Source organism: Furipterus horrens, unplaced genomic scaffold (assembly GCF_987537825.1).
Source record: "Furipterus horrens unplaced genomic scaffold, mFurHor1.1.pri manual_scaffold_7, whole genome shotgun sequence".
NCBI lineage: Eukaryota > Metazoa > Chordata > Mammalia > Chiroptera > Furipteridae > Furipterus > Furipterus horrens.
In genome coordinates this window covers 88,450,075-88,469,292 of record NW_028327177.1, presented here as the reverse complement: position 1 = coordinate 88,469,292, position 19,218 = coordinate 88,450,075, and the positions used below count along the sequence as shown (strand labels likewise).

Genomic DNA, 19,218 nt, shown 5'->3' with positions numbered 1-19,218 from the left:
CTTTTTGATTTTTCCTTGGTTCAGGTACTTGTTTCTTGGAGCACTGCACGCTGCTGCCCTCTTCTGGTAATACTGCTCAAGTTGTTTCTGATAAAATCTGGGCTAAAATAAACTTGAGTTGGTGACTACGAACATTTCAATTTGGGATTTGGCAACTTATTTTAGAAAATAAAAAAAGGGAGAAAAATAATTTCTCTTTGAATATTTCTACTTATTTCAAGTCTGTGAGGAACAGTTTTTAGAGTGCTTGCTAGCGAAGGAATAGCAAAGGTTGGCAGCTTTTTAATTTTTTTAAGCGTACATAAGACATCATTTAGTGAAAGCTATTCCCAGTGAAATGCATGGTTTTCTGTTATAGTATATAGAATTCTGCTTAATCTGTATTTTGAATAAAATTAATGATATAATGAGTGCTGTTATAATAGCATAAAAGAGCCTAGAATTCATGCTAGAAGTCAGAGAGTCGGCTACCTCAGTCTGTGAGCCTGAACTAGAACAAGAGAAAACATAAAGATCCAGTGATATCAAATCACTGGCAGACATTTGAAAATGCACTCTGGAGATGGGCATAAAAAAACCACAATTTTCACACCTTTGGGATTTTCAACTGGTATGTAAACTTTTCATGGAATCTATGGAGTTGGCTGTTGGGACTTCTGAGGATACAACTTTCCAACTTTTGTTTTAAAGGAGACTGAACCTCAGATACACAAGGAAACCTTTAGCTCATTTCTAACCACTTATTTAAACTAAGAAAAGGTTTGCAATAATGCTTTGTAAAGCATGGACTGAGGCCACATTCCTTAGAGTGTGCATATCTAGTGGAGGTATGTTATAAATATGTAAATTCTTTAGGTCAGACCAGTTGAAACAGAATGTCAGGTCTGGCTGGACCTCAGGAATCTCCATTTTTCATAACTGTCTCTGATATTTCTTAATGTACACTAAAATTTGAGAACCTATGTTTTAACATACAGGAACTGTCTAGAAATTTTAAGTTTGCTCTGAGATTCAATTATATTTAGCAACTAGAAATAAGAGGGTCAGTCCTTTCTTGTCCCTGACTCTAAAATACTTGGACATACAACTAATTACATACATTTTGTCTAAACCCCTTTTCTTGCCTTTATTACTTTCTTTGAGAATGATTCAGCTGTCATTTATACTGAACCCTGGTCACTAGGCCTTGTTCAGAGTTCACATTTTAAAAAAATGCTTCTTTTCATATGGCAGATTCATTCATACATTCAACAAATATTTAGGTAGTATGTTGAGTGCTGGGAATATAAAGATGTACAAAACCTGGTGTGGTTCCTGCCCTCATGTGGGAAAGCAGACATTAATTATATTTATCTCAGAAATGTGTAACTTTAATGGTGATAAATATTAGATCAATGCACTGTACGAGCTTGGGGATTTGGTCTAGTTGGGTGGCCAGGGAAGGTTTTCATGTGGAAATATTGAATAACTGAACCAAGATCCGAGGATGGAGAAAATTTTTATGATGTGAAGTACACAGTTCCTGGGACCAAGGACGATTTTTAATGTGACATGGTTGTGTATGAACAGTCACAGTCCTGAGTGACATTGACTGACATGGAGGCTACTTGGTAGAATACAGGGAGAATAGGTTTTGGAGCCATACAGACCTGGATTTGAATCTTAGATCCATTATTTTCAAGTATGTTACCCCAGGCATTTCAGTTAAATTGGCTGAGACTCAGTTTAATTATCTTTAAGTGGAGATGATAATATCTAGGACATTTCTTAATGTCTGTAGACACAGCATTTATTTTCCCCTAGTAATTGAATCCTGATTTTTCCTGGGGCATCATTTCTACTTTCAACCCATAGAGTCTGTGTGGGATTAACTGTGCCACTGGCTGGAGGTAGGGTGGGTGGGACATGCGGCTCACACCTGGCCAATCAATATCACATCTCCTTGGCTGCACTGATTGGTGCAGGGATGGGCACATGACCACTTTGAGCTAATGAAAGCTCAATAGGGACCTCTGCTAGAACTACTGGGATTGAAAAGCTTTGTTTCCTCTGGGTCTGCTAAACTATTCTAAGCCTTGACTGGCCAGAGTTTACTGCACAGAGAGAGCTTGCTTGAGAGTGAAGCCAGCTCAGAGTAAAGCATAGTCAAGAGACGATAGAGATTTTGAGTCTTGTTGGCTTTGTTTGAGCCCTGGACCTAGCTAGCCATGCCTAAAGATGAATTAATTACTAAATTAATTAACTAACTGGTACAATTCTTCCCCTTTAAAACTTAATCTAGTGTGGGTTGACTGTTGTCATTTGCAACCAGAATATAAATATAAATGCCCTTTAAGGCAACTGTGAACTTGAGTGGGAAAAATAAACACTCATTTAGCGTTATAAATCATTTAACTACTTGTATGTCCTACAATTCATTCTCATGGTTAACTTATTTTAATATTGTTTCCTGGTGATAACTGCTGTATTTCAAGGCACTTCACATTATTTGACTGTTCAGAGGGCCTTCTTTCTTTTTTAGTTATTATATTATCTGTAGTGAATCAGAAATAGGATATGGCTTTAGGGACCACATTGGTTTTATCTGATGCAAGGCAAGGGAGTTCTAAGAACTGTATACACATAAAGTCTCTATGAGCACCAGTCCCACCTAAGTGCTTCAAGTCATGGAATACATTTGGAGTTAGAAAACTTGTGTTTGGTTTCATATTGGCTGCCTAGGAGCCATAGGCTTTGGGTAGGTCATTCAACCTCAGTTTGCTCTAATGTAAAAGGGGATAAGACTTGTTCTCACTGTAGTACAGAAAGGTTGTAAAGATGAAGTGGATGACCACTTTGTAAACTCTGAGAGACCATGTAAATATAAGCAATAACTAACCTTATAAGAGGAACCACAGAATATTATGGTGCTAAAAGGGAGAACATATCTCAGAAATACTTCAGCTGAAGACCAATCAAAACTGATTTTAATCTGAAATCTTTCAGACATAGAATAACAATATTTGAAAAGAAAAAGATGACAGAGGTGACTTTCCAGCCTGGTATGGCTGATGAGTTGCCTGCTTCCTCTCCTTCCTTTACACACCAGGGTGAGGAACTTAAGGTGGAATATAAGGAAATGGTACCTCTATCTTTAGCATTGGTTTGGTCACAGTCCTAACAATGTGTTTGGTCCTTATTATGGCCTATGGGTTTTAGAATGAGTGTACCCAGCAACTTTTTGACTTGGGGTGCCGAGGACCCATTTCTCTTAAATCCTTGGATTAAGTCAAACAGGGCTGAAGAGGCTTCATCATGTCATTTGCGTATAATCATCTGTTTAGCTATTCTGGTCCTCAGCTTCACAGAGAACATAAAGTCTAAGAGGATATGGTCTAAAGAGAATGGGAGACTTCACTTTAAAAAGGACAATGACTTCTGAGGCAATACTTTTCTAAAAGTAATCTTTGAACAACCTTCATCAGCATTTCCTGATACTTGTAAAACAAAAAGATTCCTGGGCCTCATCCTAGACATACTGCATCAGAGTCTTCTGCACGGTGCCTTAAGATCTGCATTTTAAGTAACACCCAGTGCAGGTAGCCTAGGCCCTTACATGGTGAACACTGTCTTACCTTGTAGGAACACTTACGTCTCTTGCACAGAAGCACCCCACAACTGCTTCATACCTTTTACAGTTGGTGGAGCAGACTCCAGCCATATCCATAATAATTTTAGCCCTGATCCTTAAAAATGGGATTGTGGCTTTGGTTCAACACCCTTCTGATGATGTCCTTTGTCCTTGGCCAATAGGTAGTTCATTTACAAGCTACCTTTTGGTTATCTAAGGTGGAAGTGCTAAAAGGGAACCTTACTTATACTTAGGGGGTGCTTTTAATAGTTCTGTGTTACAGAAAAAAATATAGATTCCGAGGGGGAGAGAGAGAGAGAGAGAGAGAGAGAGAGAGAGAGAGAGAGAGAGAATGAGACTGGATGAATGGAGGGCAGGATGGGAGATGATTTTGAAGAAACTGGTGTTGGATGTGTATTTCTTTTAGGATTTTCAAACAAATTTAATTATATTAAATCTAATAAAATGCATAATTTTATTGGAAATTATGTGCTGAAAATTCTCTGTAAAACAATAGCCCATGAGACCTAACATCTAAGTGCAAAGGAAAAAAAATATGTAAGTCACTTGGGCAGATATATTTCTGGTGTGGTGATGTTCCACAGAGCCCCTCTGAATCTGCCTGGGGACGTGGGGCAGGCTTTGTGGCATTGGCTTTTTTCCCCAAAATTGACCAGAGTACTTCACCTGGTTTCACTTGCATTTTGAGTTTCAGTGGAAGGGCTGGTGGCTAACGAGAAAAATTAAAATCATTTGTATATCTGACAAAATTCAACAATATAGCTGTTGGGTGCTGATTGCCATGGCCTGGACGACCATCTTTCTCTTCAAGCCACCTGGGATATTTTTGCTTCCCTGAATTGAGCTAGAACTGGTACCCTTGAATGTATCTCCTGCAACTATGTTGGCATAGGATTTGTTTCAAAGGGGCTGAGTTTTTTCTTAATCACTTTGATAGAGCATTTGTAGATGTGATGATTTAAACAACAGAGTGAAACAAGGGGAAAGAATCCAAAAATAATGCATATTTTTAAGGTAGGTCCCCAAAATTGCTCTTAAACTTCGTTGTAACAAACAGGACAATGAAAGAAACGGAAGACCTGAGTTTGAATCCTGACTCCTCCATCACCTTTACAATGGTAGACTGTCATTTCACCTCTCTAGGCCACAACGACTGTAAAGGGAGGAATCTGATTTAGGTAGAAATTGAAGCTTTAATTTGGGAGATTGATGTAGCCAATGAATCTCAATGGCTCTTCAAAATTAATGAGAATCACATGTATGTGAAACATCACAAAATCCTGAGACTCTTCTCTGGTGCCCTTCTAGGAAAGATGCTGAGCTTTAGATGGGCTATGCCTTTTTATGATTTTCATAAGTGAGCACAGAGCTTAGTTTTTAGCTACTGTGTGGTTCACATCTTCTCTTGGTGGAAGGCTCAGTGGGAAAGCCCTAAAACATCTGTGTTCTAGTCTAATCATTTTCTCCTCTTCTACTCGGTATGTGTTGTACAGACATGGCTTCATTGATATTCTCAGCACATTTCCTTCTGCTTTTTTCTTGAAGAGGTTTTTCCCCACTAAAATCTCTCCAAAAGTAAGAGCTCAGCTACTTCTCCTAAGTACTTCATCCTTCCAAAACTCTCAGAGAAAAGTCATGTGTCAGTGAAACAATAATATGGGAGGGGAAACTCCCAATCATGGTGAGGAGGCAACTTGTCCCTCTACCTCTGGGGAGTTGTCACTCCCCAGGCCCTTCTCCTCTCTTCCTTTCCTTCTTTTTTTCACCACCATTTCCTGAATGCCCATGATGCACACTGATCTAGAGAAGTATAGGTGTGTGGTGGGTGAAAGAGGGAAAGACCCCAAGGTGAATCGGAAACAGAACTGAACCTGGTATATTGGGGAAAGCCAGGCAGATTCCCAAGGGAGTCTTAGAGAGGCTGCTCTGCCAAGTGAGCTTAGTGAAAGGGAGAACCATCCCTAACTCAGCACTGCTTCTGTGGAGGTGACTTGTCTTTCCACTTCTATTGTGCTGCTGGGCACCAGCTGTTCTTGCCTGCCCAGGGTCCTTTTCTCCTTCTGGTAATAGCCTCCTGATTTTGCATTGGAGACAAAGCAGTGGGACTCTTAAAGTGCCATCATCTGCCGCTGCTAAAAGTTGGGTGTGTGATCCATTATCTGCCGCTGCTAAAAGTTGGGTGTGTGATCCAAACTGAACCAATTAAATTCTCATTTTCTCTCTCTCTCTCTCTCTCTCTCTCTCTCTCTCTCTCTCTCTCTCTCCCTCTCTCTCTCCCCCCCCCCCCCAATTTGGCTTTTGAGTGGAGATTAGAGGATAGACAATAGTCAGAGCTGATTGTGTTTTATGATTGCATTGATGGTTCCCACCACCTGGATTTCTGGAACTGGGTTCTGTTTGTAACAAGGAGAGATCATTCAGCTTTTTATAGCAGTCCCATGAACTGCTTCAAGCATCTTCCAATACATTCTTTTAAAAACAAATCCTAATTAGCTTGAGTCTGTTTCTGCTGTTAGTTTATAAAGAACCCCAACAGATGACCTTTCTGGAACTGAGAGACTGTGCCTCATAGTCCTTCTCTATGACCTACCAATGTGCCCTACACAAAGCAGGTGCTCAATAAATATTGGTAAGTTGTAGCTGAGAAAATGTATTTCAGAATAAAATGTCTTTTATTGTTTAGTCATAGATTATTTTGGGGGTAGGACATAATTCCAATTTTTTTTTTTTACTAATTTATTTTTAAGGTTTTGTTGTATTCCATAGTGATCATGAAAGCAAAGATTACATCTTGCTTACAGCAAGAGAGATGTGTTTTGCCTTAGTGGCAGACATTTGAGTAGACCTGTAGAAGGTCTAGTCTTAGAAACTCAGGGTTGGTGAAACTTCCTTTTTTTTTAAGTGTATTTTATAAATTATGTTATAATAGTTGTCCCAATTTTCCCCCTTTGCCCCCTGCACCAGTACCACTTTTTCTCTAGTAATCTCCCCCCCCCCTTAGTTCATATCCAGAGGTTGTGCATATAAGTTCAGTTCTTTGGCTCCTCCATTCCTTATACTATTCTTAACAACCCCCCTGTCTATTTTGTACCTACCAGTTATGTTTTTTAATCCCTGCACATTTTCCCTCATTCTCCCTTTTCCCCCTCCCAGCTGATAACCCTCCAAATGATCTCCATATACCTATGATTCTGTTCCTGTTCTGATTGTTTATTTAGTTTTGCTTTTTGTTCTTTTTTTTTAGATTCAGTTGTTGATAGTTGTAAATGTGTTGCCTTTTTAATGTTTATAGTTTTGATCTTATTTTTCTTAAATACGTCCCTTTAACATTTCATGTAATAATGGCTTGGTGATGATGAACTCATTTAGCTTTACCTTGTCTGGAAGCGCTTCATCTGCCCTTCCATTCTAAATGATAGCTTTGCTGGAAAGACTAATCTACGTTGTAGGTCCTTGCTTTTTCATCACTTTGAATACTTCTTGCCAGTCCCTTCTGGCCTGCAGAGTTTCTTTTGAGAAATCAGCTGATAGGCTTATAGGCACCCCTTTGTAGGCAACTCTCTGTTTTTCTCTTGCTGTTTTTAAGATTCTCTCTTTATCTTTAATCTTTGGCATTTTAATTATGATGTGTCTTGGTGCGGTCCTCTTTGGGTCCAACTTGTTTTGGACTCTCTGTGCTTCCTGGACTTGTATGTCTGTTTCCTTTGTCAAATTAGGAAAGTTTTCTTTCATCATTTTTTCAGATAAGTTTTTAATTTCTTGCTCTTCCTTTTCTTCTTCTGGTATTCCTATAATTCAGATGTTGGCACGTTTGGAGATGCCCCAGAATCTTCTCACACTATCCTCGTTTTTTTGAATTCTTGTTTCTTCTTTTTGTTCTGGTTGAATGTTTATTTCTTACTCATGTCCCGAATCATTTATTTTAATCCCAGCTTCCTTAACTTCACTGTTGGTTTCCTGTATATTTTTCTTTATTTCACTTTGTGTAACCTTTATTTCACTTTGTAACCTTTATTTATTTATGTTGTTGCCACACCCAATGAGTTCTTTGAGCATCCTTATAACTAGTGTTTTGAACTCTTAATCTGATAGGTTGGCTATTTTCATTTCATTTAGTTCTTTTTCTGGGGTTTTGTTTTGTTCTTTTGTTTGGGCCATATTTCTTTGTCTCTTCAATTCGGCAGCCTCCCTGTGTTTGTTTCTGTGTATTAGGTAGAGCTGCTTTGACTCCCTATAAAAGGCACCTGTAAATTGTGTGGGGTAGAACCTTAGGTAATCATTAGGATGGAACAACGCACTTCACCACTTTGTATCTCTGTGTAGGGGGAGGGTTTGGAGAGGGGACTTTGTCTCTACCTGGCATCTCATTTCCAGTCACTTTACCCACTCCCTGTATGCAACTGGCACCCTTCCAGCTGTTGCCCTGGTGTTAATTCCCAGAGTGGGTGGATTTGCATAGGTTTTAAGACTGTGTAGGCCCTTTAAGCAGAGTTTCCTGAAAACCTGGCAGTTTCGTCCATTGCCCCAACCCTCACTTGTTTTTAATAGGCAGAAGTTATAGGGATTTATCTTCCCGGTTTTGGATTCCTGGGCTGTGCAGTCTGGCCGGGGGCTGGGATCACTCGCTCCCAAGTTATCTGTCCCAATTTTTATCCATCAGATGTAAATGTGGGACTGCCTGTGCCCATTCTTCCCCTGCTGCTGTAGCCTCTCCACACCACACTGTATCTCCTTGCTTCTCCACCCCATCTCTGCATCTCCACCCCTCCTACTGTTTGGATGAATGTGCCTTCTTTAAATCCTTGGTTGTCAGACTTACATACAGTTCAATTTTTCTGACAGTTCTAGTATTATTTGTTCTGATATTTAGTTGTAATTCTTTCTGTGGTTGCATGAGGAAACACAGTGTGTCTACCTACATCTCCATCTTGACCAGAATTCTGATCGGTTGGTGGAACTTTCAAGGCCTAAGAGGTAGTTGCTTCATGAGGTTTCAGAATTGATAGTGATCTAAATACAAGTCAGTGTTTATAGCCAACACAGTAACCCAATAAACAACTTAGTCACTAAGTACAAGGTGACATCTTTCAGAGTACACTGTAAATTAACTTCTTGCAAATTGAATTATAGTTTACATGCTCTGGTGGAGGCTGCAAATTAAAAAGAAGCAATGGCAAACTCCTCTGTAAGTTGAAAAATCCTGATGCAAAAAGCAAACAAATAAAAAAAAAAGGAGGGATTTTCAAAGACATTTATTACTATTTCTAAGTTTTTTTCTTAAATAAACACTCAAGTGAGCAAAGATAGTGATATATTACTAATGTATTATTAATTTCTGCAATCTACACCTGTACCTGTACATATAGATGTTTGTGCTGCATGGTTAATAATAGTCCCAATGGGGAAGCCCAGAACTCTTTCAAAAAGGAAAATTCTAGTTGCCAGGAGAATAAATCTTAAAATTTCCCATCATAAGAAGAGAAAAAGAAAAAAGAAAAATATATAGGTATTAGAGCCAGTGTTATATGTGCAAACATAAAAAATGTCTGCAATAATTTTTTTAAAAAGCAATTTATAGAACAACATGAAGAGTTTGGTTATTTTCGGTTAATAAAAAATCTATCTGGAAATTCATTTTCCAGACTGTAAATATAGTTATATGAGGTCAATTAAGACTTTTGGAAGCCCAGATGTCAAGAAGAGTGGAGTGCTCCCCTACAGGTAATTAAATATCAAACATACCATATAATAAAATGAATGTAAAAAGTCAAACTAAATTCTGAATTATCTCATGAGTATCTTAGTACTTTCAGAAACAGCAAATTCTTCTAAAACAACATTGATGTTCTACTGATCTAAACAGGCATGTACTTGCTCCCTCCCTGGGTTTCTCCATCTCTGACAGGGGTAGGAATTTCATTTCTCTTACTTATCTTATATAATTCTGTATTGTCAGAATTAAAAAATAATGAGTATGCATTAATTTAAAAAAATTTTAAAGTGATATAAAAATAGGAAAAGGAGCACGAGGAACACTCTGGATTCTGGAAATGTTCTGTATCCCTCTGGATGGTGGTTACTTGGATATATAATATGTAAAAATTCATTGAGCTAAATGCTTGAATGTGGTATGTATCAGGTAAGTTTACCTCAATTAGGAAACATTAATTAATCCTATCAAATCTTTAAAACTGATGGCTCTTAAGACTGATATTTGAGTTGAAGAGTTACCTGCACCAATACAAAAAATCTTTTCTTCCATCTTTTCCAGACATTCTTACCGATGGCCCATAAATACCTAAGAGAAAGGGAAAAGACCATAGTTGCATTAATGCTTGAGTGAGTGCATTGTTTAATACACTTTGCCATTAAGCTAGGTACTCATAAACAAGGACATACACATGGCACAGAAACAGAAAGCAGACTTTAGAGCTGTGTGGTTAAGGATAAGAAACAGCAGGCAAGGTTCACTTCCTCTTATAGAGGGAATTGTGGCCCATGATTAATCTTGAAGTGGATTCCTTGACTGATTCCAGAGAGCACCCTGGAAAATGTTACATTGTGATATTAATTTGTACATTGCTAAGTCTTTCCAGTTGGGTAGGGAAACTCCTGAAAGGTACAATACAAAGAGATAAAAAGGAGTGCTAAATCTCACAACTACCAATTCTTTCACCTCTTGTTAAGTTTCATTTAGGAAAACCTTTCCCCCCTCTCTTTTCCTGTAATGCTGCTAAATCCAGGTGTGTTATAGGAAATAATTTAAAGATTTTATTTATTTATTTTTTGGGAAAGGGGAAGGGAAGAAGAAAGAGAGGGAGAGAAATATTGACACGAGAAACATTGATCGGTTGCTTTTCTTACATGCCCTGATCAGAGACCGAACCCACAGCCCAAGCATGTGCCCTGACCAGGAATCAAACTGGTGGCCTTTTGTTTTGCTGCATGATGCCCAGCTAATTGAGTCACACCAATCAGGGAACAGGAAGAAATTTTAAGTCAACATAGAAAGGCCTCCTCTTACCTTTCCCCTTTCCCCAAATGCTCTTCTGTTGATGGAAATTCATCTTTATACAGAAATACAAAATTAAAAGCAGGCACAGATCTAAGCTGTCTGGAGATTTTAAGACCAGTGTTACTAATTCATGAGATCTGGTCATACTCCAGTACGTTCAAATGCTCGAGTCTAGAACTGACTTCACCTGCTATCAAAACCAACCAACAACTTTCAAATCCTCACTTCACCAAGAATCAGACAGAATTTCTGCTTTGGAACATAAAGAGGAATGCCATCTAATTAAAATTTATACTGTTTGACCAGTTTTAGGGGCTCCTGAGTGGCTGGTGGCCAAAATCTACTCCAGTCTACAAGCCAAGAACCTGGGAGTCGTCCTGGGTCCTTCTGTTTCCTCATCATTGTTCCTTGACTGCCAAGTGCAAATGATTTTTACCTCCTGCAATGTTCTTAACTCTGCCCAGTCTTTTTACTTCAAACCTCTACCATTTCAGTCCCAGCCCATATGTTTGCTTCCAAGGGCAACTATAGGGGAACCTCTTAATGGGTTTCAAGGACACGAGAATGATTTTTGTCCTTCTGGTCATGAGACAGAGCCCACCATCTGCCAATGCTATCATGACCTACCCTGCTGAAGCTCCCTCAGTGGGTCTCCTTCATTTACATGAAGGGAGCCCCAAGCTTTGGTCACTTGCATTCTACTTTCATGATTTATCCCATATCTGTCCACCTATTTATTCTATGATTTACTTGAAAATTTTCTTTAAATTGACTTAATGAAAATAAATTCATTTTGAAAGAAAAATTTTTATTGTAGTCTTGATACACTAATTATATACATATATATATTGAAATATGCAAATAACTACTCAACTAATACATGCTCGTCTGTGTATCAGGAAAACAATCTTGTGCACCATTAGTGGTATTAATATACTTGGAAAAACCATAGCCTATAAAGAAAAAATCTAGCATCTTGACCTGACCTAGAAATCTTTTCATTTTCTGGCCCTGGTTAACTCTCTAAACTCAGCTTCTGCACATTATATTATCTGTAATTCCTGACCACACCATCAAGTTTCACAGCTCTGTAACTGTGTACATGTTATGCTGCTTGAAATGCCTTCTCAACACTCCTAATGTCAGAACTCACATTCTCCCACAGTTTCAATCTTTACCTTGATGTCATCACCTCCTGGGCCCCATATATAAATTCTGCTGGTAGCAATTATTTGTTTGCTTTTATATTTATCATACTTATTGGACAGTAAGCTCCTTGAGGGAAGAGACCTTGTTCCTTCTTTCTAAATTTCTAGCATAGAAACAGCTTTTAAATTACCTAGTACAATTCCTTATATAGCTGACCTTTGAACTGTGCAGGTCCACTAATACATAGATTTTTTTCAGTAAATAAGATCAGCCCATCGTATCTGTGGTTTTGCATCAGCCGATTCAACCAACAGCGGATCAAAAACAGTTTTTGCATTCCCAACTGCAGTGTCCCAACATCAGAGTCTCACAGATTTCAAACCCAGTTGAATCTGCAGATGTAAAGGGCTGACTGTTGAGTGAAAAGTCATATGTGAATTTTCAGCTGTGTGGTGGTCAGTGTCCCTAACTGAGGCATTTTTAAAGGGTCAACTTTCTGTGGTAGGTGGGCAATATGTATTTGGTTTTGAATGCTGTGTTCTTCGAAAAGAAGAGTGATCTATATAATGATTTATGATGAGATTTTAAAACATTGCATAAAGACATGCAATGCATTGTTAAGTTTTTCAAGTTCCCTTTCCAAAATATAACCCATCTATTTCTATCTCCACTACCACTCCCCAAACTACCCTCATGTCCACCTGGGCCATGGCACTAGGCTTCTCACTGGTCTCACTGCTTTCATTCTTGCCCTAAGCTCCACTCTCTACACAGCAGACAGAGTGTGACCTTTTAAAGAGTAAACCGCATTCATATATTCATCTAAATAAGAATGGAAAACTAGGGAAGGGTTTCAGGCAGGAGTGTGACATGATTATATTTCTCTTTGAGATGATCCTGGTGGCTGCTGGTGGTGAATATGCTGTGGGAAGGGGCAAAAGAGAAGCAGGGAGACAGAGAGGAGAGGGTTACAGTGTGCAGCCAAGAGAGAGGGTGGGGCTGGACTGAGGCTGAGGCTGTGGGGATGGTTGGATGGCTGTTCATCATCTCTGAAGCCAATCTGGTCAGTTTTGTTGTTCATGGATCACATCGCTGTCTCGGACAGTGCTCTCCACCTTCTTGAAATAATATATTAACATAGTCATGGCAGAAATGACATAAAAGGGAAGCTGCACCAGAGATAAGAAGAGAGGGGTTTACTGGCCTGTGCTGGTGAGGAGCACAGACTTCCAGTTCTGGTTCTGCTGGTTTCTCTGAGATGCTGGGCAGGCTGCTTAACCTCTCAATGTTCTGAAAACATGGTTGTGGGGAGGGGTGAAAGTAAATGAGCCAATGCTTGTAAAGATGTGGTAGGAAGTAGAAGCACAATAAATGTCAGCCTTCTAATAAAATCCTCCATGCACAGAGGAAAGCTTATCATTACTTATAGTCAATAATAGCTAGATATGTGAAAAAAAGTCTCCTTGGACACATATGCATAGATGAAATAAAAGATCAAATAAAGAAAATGTGTGGAAAAATGTTATATTTTTAGTAATGACTGGCAAGTTATAACAGCCTCATACTTTTCTGGAATTATATCTGGCATCTCCTATACATTTTCTCTTTCCTCTTAAATACACACAAAGAGATTTAAAACAATGAACACACCTACTACATCTGAAGTGTTTATAGTTTTAATTGATGAGAATAGAAGTAGAAAAAGGAGTTCACTGGTTCCCATAGAATATAATTCATATTGAACCATTAACTTTACCTTCATAATAAAAATTCTATTGGCTGCTTAGAGAAGTGTTACTAGTCTTCTGTGCTATCCAAACACTTCACATGAATGTGTTATTGCCACCTTGGGAGGGGTTAAGAGCTTGAATCTGGAGTCATGTTGCCTAGGTTTGTGTGTGACCTTGGGCAAGTTACTGGACTTACCTCTCCCTCAGTTTTCTCACCTGTACAGTGGGGATAAAAATAATGGCACAGACTTCAAGGGTTGTTGTGAGGATTTTAATAGTTAATGAAATATAAAGTGCTTAGAACATTATCTGGCACAACATAAACAGTTATTATTCCATATGGCATTATGCTAGTATTCCTATTTTTCAGCAGAGAAAACTGATGTTCAGAAAGACCAAGTCACTTCCCCAGAGCTCCACAGCTGGGCAATGAAGCCAGAATTTAAACTCAGAATAGCCTGGTTTTAGAGCACTCTCTCTACTGTGTACTTCTTCCTCATAGTCTAGATGACAAACTTGGTTTCTTTATTGAAATAAGAACATGAACTGCTATTCCAATAGAATAGAGAGGACTTTGGGTGAAAGGCTTCTGAATTGGCAAGCTGAGTGGGATCAGAGAAAATTCAACAATCCTCCTTTGGAAAGTATCAGTTGATTTATGTGAAGGAGGGGCTTTCCCTCTGAGGTTTTTCTTATAATTTATTGCTAATTTGGCACATATCAGAAGGTGTCAAAATGAAGAAAAATGAGGACTGCAATGTACTGCTTCTATCTAGTCAGCTCCTGCTGCTCTGTATTCTCTCAGGTTGAAACATGCTCATTAAACAGAATGCTAAGTACCTGGAGCAGATGGAAATTCTGTTATTGTAGATATACAAGTGACCCCCACCCCGGCTCCTCACAGTACAAGCAGCTCTATCTGTATGGGCTTTAGTGGCCCTCAACTCTCTCTCCAGGCCATTGGATATGTAGAAATCTGGATTTACAAATAGAGAAATAAGCATTCTGGTGTAGTAAGCAGAAGTCTAGCCTAGTGGTTATATCTCAGACTCAGAGTGGGAACACCTAGATGAGAATTCTGGGCCTGCCATTAATTGTCCCTTAGCTTAGTTGCTCTGTACTTCGGTTTTCTTAGCTGTATATGGTGATAGCATAGGATGTACTCCAATCAGTCATTGTAAGGACTAGTGGAGATGATACATGTCAAGTGTTTAGCACAGTAACTGGTACATAGTAAGTTCTTTAAAATGTTAGGCATTATTGTTGTTTGTTGTTATTCTTGCTACTACTAGTAGTAGTAAAAATGGTAGAAATAATAGTCCTATTAGAAAGAGTACTTAACTACCAACTTTGCAAAGGATTCATCCTTGGATTATTTTTTAAAGTATATTTTATAGATTATGCTGTAATAGTTGTCCTAATTTTCCCCTTTTGCCCCACTCTGTCCGTACCCTCTTCTGTCCAACAATCCCCCCCTCCCCCACTTAGTTCATGTCCATGGGTAGTATGTGTAAATTCTTTGGCTTCTCCCTCTCCTATCTATCCTTAACATCCACCTGTCTATTTTGTTCCTACCAATTATGCTTCTTAATCCCTGAGGTGTCCTGGTGTGGTCCTCTTTGGGTCTAACTTGTTTGGGACTCTCTGTGCTTCCTGGATTTGTATGTCTATTTCCTTCATCAAATTAGGGAAGTTTTCTTTCATTATTCTTTCAAATTAGTTTTTAATTTCTTGCTCTTCCTCTTCCCCTTCTGGCACCCCTATGATTCAGATGGTAGTATGTTTGAAGTTGTCCCAGAGGTTCCTAAGCCTCTCCTTGTTTTTTTGAATTCTTGTTTCTTCTTTTTGTTCAGGTTGAATGTTTATTTCTTACTTATGTTTCAAATCCTTTATTTCAATCCCAGCTTCCTTACCTTCACTGTTGGCTTCCTTTATATATTTATTTATTTCACTTTGTGCAATCTTCATTTCTTCCTTTATTTTTTTGAGTTCTCTGAATATCCTTATCACCAGTGTTTTGAACTCTGCATCTGGGGGTTTTGTTCTGTTCTTTCATTTGGGCCATGTTCCTTTGCCTCCTCAATTCAGCAGCTTCTCTGTGTTTGTTTCTGTGTATTAAGTAGAGATACTTTTACTCTCTGTCTTAGTAGCATGGCCTATGTAGCAAAGGCACCTATAAATTGCGTGGGATGGAGCCTTAGGCAATTGCCTGGGTGGGGCTACCTGCTTCACCACTTTGTGGCTCTGTTTGTGGTGGGGGACTTGGAGAAGGGACCATGCTGCTGCATGGCTTCTGGTGATTTGTCCAGCTTCCACTCCATTTCTAGTTATTTCACCCACTTCCCATATGTGACCGGCACCCTTTCAGTTGCTGTCCTGGGGTTTGCATATGTTTTAAGATCACGTGGGCCCTTTAAATGGCAAAAATCCTGCAGTTTCTTCTGCTGCCCCAAACCCCACTGTTTTTTACAGCCAGAGGTAATGAGGATTTATCTTCCTGGTGTTGGAACCTTGGGCTGTGCTGTGTGGCCCGGGGCTGGGATCACTTGCTCTTAGGTTATCCTTCCTAATTTTTATCTACCGAATATGAATGTGGGACCATCTTTTCTGCTGCTGCTGCCACTTCTCTGAGCCCCAATGCCTTTCTTCCCTGTCTCTGCTACTCTGCCCCTCTTACCCATATGGATGAATGTGGCTTCTTTAAATCCTTGGTTGTTGGACTTTCATATATCTCGATTTCCTGATGGTTCTGGTTGTTATTTGTTTTTGAGGTCAGGTTGTAATTCTTACTATGGTTGTGCAAGGAGGCAAAACATGTCTACCTATGCCTCCATCTTGACCAGAAGTTCATCTTTGGATTCACTATTTCAGTTTACATTCAGTCTTTGGTCAATATCCATTGGGAAGTGAAGTCAGATACATATGAGGTCTGTCCGAGAAAAGTCCAGCCATTGTTAATATAACAAGAACAGTTTGCACAACATCAATATAACCTGGCAGTCTAAGAGAGTGAACTGGAATGAACAATGATGACTATACTATACTAGTCAGTGGGACAGTAGATACTGTTAAGTGAGCATGTGTACTGTGTCGCCATCACATTAAAAATTACTGAGCAAATAGAGCAATGAATCTGCACCAAATTTTGCATTAAGCTTGAATATTCCTTCATGAAAACTACTTGGGTGATTCAGAAGGCTGCAGCTTCATCATGACAACATGCTTGCTCAGGCATTATGTCTTGTGTGAAACATCAAATCGCTCCAGTGACTCAGTCCCCATACAGCTCAGATTTGGCACCCCATGACTTCTGGTTTTTCCCCAAACTAAAATCACCTTTGAAAAAGAAGAGATTTCAGTCCACTGATGAGATTCAGGAAAATATGACGGGGCAGCTGATGGTGATTGGGATAACTGTGTGAGGTCCCAAGGTGCCTACTTTGAAGGGGACTGAGGTGTCACTGTCTTATGTACAATGTTTATTGTACCTTGTATCTTCCTCAATAAATGTCTCTATTTTTCATTTTACATGACGGGGTACCTTCTGGACAGACCTCATATTTCTGGACTTGGATTTCTAGGTCATATTTTGCATCATGATTCTAATGTATCTTTTCTTGTATCATTTTTGTAAAATCTATTCCAGTGGGTCACTGACATCTTTGTCATTCCTTGGGGGAATTTTAGTTAAAGGAGAGTACAGAGTGAACTAAAAAGGACTAAAATGAGATAAAGATGTACTTAGGTTTAACTTAAGTCCCAGGAATCCCAACCAAATCCATGAAAGACTCCCTGGCCTCAGTATTCCTCTGCCCTAGGACTACTTGGCAGGGCAGCACCCAGGGTGTCTGAAAAGGCACAGTCATTCTTCATGTGATGTTTGTGAATGTAAATGAAGTAGTACCTCAGCTCTGTTTATTAAGTACCTTCTGTGCTTAGTATGAAGCATGCACATGAGGTGCTCAATAGCTAGCTATTCATGGGGAATTTTTTAAAATTGTATATCTTCTTTTAGGATGCCTGGGGGTGAACAGCCAGTGCAGGGGGAAGAGCACAGGACCCCTCAAGACATTTCCCAGAATCACCTGCCCTTGAGCACCTTACAAAGGGGTAAAAATGGCTGAGAAGGATCTGAACACCAGGGATGCTGAAGTTTCATCTTGACAGCTGTAAAGCCAGAAGTGCCTTGAGGAGCCTAGAAGTGAGGGGTTGGTGCTGCTCTGGTTGAGGTAAAAGAGGGAGGTATTTGTTCTCCTTGTGCAGATATATTTTCTTTTTTGCCAGAAATTTTTTATGACAATATTTTTCTAAGAACAGTCACAATGAGACAAAAACCATGATTCCCACCAGGAGGCTTCCCTACCCTCCCTGGGGACTGAAAGAGAACAAGGAGGGCACCTAGACTCCAGTGTCCCAGGCTTCTTGGCACAGCCCAGCAGGAAGCATGTATAGCATGGCTGAAAGCAAACAACATTGGTGATGACAAACACCACTGACTCCTGTGTAATTGTAGCTCTTACCATGTATCTAAATGTTTTACATTTATTAACTTAGTTAATCCTCACAGCAACTCTAGAGGCCAACACTCTCATCACCTCCATTTTATGTTGAGCAAAACAAGATCCAGGGAGATTAAGCAACTTGCCCTCAGCTGGTAAATGGCAGTGCCAAGGATTATATTCCAGGCAATTGACCTAACCAGAATTTCTGTATAATAATAAAATAAAGAAGGTATAATAGAATCATAAAAATATTTAATTAATTCAAAAGAAGGAAGAAAAAGAGGAAAGGGAAACAAAGATCAGATGGAACAAACAGAAAAAAAACCAGCAAGATAACAAACATCAATTTAATTTAATCCTAACCATATCAATAATTATATTAGATATAAATAGCCTAAATAAGTGTACTTATTAAAAGGTAGAGCTTCAGGCTGGATTTAAAATTTAGACCCAACTCTATGTGCCTACAAGAAATGTACTATAACTCTAAAGACATAGATAGGTAAAAAAAAAAAAAAAAAAAAAAAAAAAAAAATGCGATAATGGAAAAGGATTTAAGATGTTAACAGGAGTTTTTGAAAAATTTGGAGTGGCTGTATGTACTACTGTCATGCAAAGTAATTTTTAGGGCCAAGAATAGTACCGGGGTAAAGGAGATCATTTCATAATGATAAAAGGATCAATTAATTAAAAAGACTTAATAATTTTAAATATTTAAGCATCTCAGAGAACAGCACTTCAAAATTTATGAAGCAAAAAAAGACAGAACTATAAAGAAAAACAAACAAATCCAGTATAGTCAGAGATTTCAAAACCTCTCTATGAATAATTGATAATTGATAGATAATCTGTAAGGATTTAGAAGACTTGATCAACCAACTAGATGTAATTGACATTTATGGAAAATCTGCCAATAATGGAGATAAAAGAAAATCCTAAAAATATTCAATTAGTCCAGTTGAAGTAGTTTCATGTGAGAGTCACAGCTAATATGTGAAGTGTCTTGGAGACCTCTGGGGAGGAGAGAGGAGTGTGATGGTTGTGAAGATCAAGAAGGCTAGTTTAGTGGCACAGCTAAGAAAATGAAAGAGGGAAGGGGATTTTAAGAAGCATGGCTGAGACTTATAAACTGTATCCCCTTTATGATCTGTTGAAATATAAAGAGAAATTTAAAATAATTGCTGTGAATTG

General features: G+C 38.8%; 1 protein-coding gene across 8 annotated transcripts in view; it reads right to left on the bottom strand.

Annotated features, from left to right (window-relative positions):
• CADPS (calcium dependent secretion activator) overlaps window positions 1-19,218 on the bottom strand; it is a 527,617-nt gene that overhangs the window by 161,905 nt on the left and 346,494 nt on the right. For all 8 annotated transcript variants that reach the window (XM_090283896.1, XM_090283897.1, XM_090283900.1 and 5 more), the window contains exon 9: window positions 9,863-9,929. In XM_090283896.1, coding sequence (XP_090140022.1) covers window positions 9,863-9,929 — 67 coding nt within the window. The remainder of the gene's footprint in view (window positions 1-9,862; window positions 9,930-19,218) is intronic.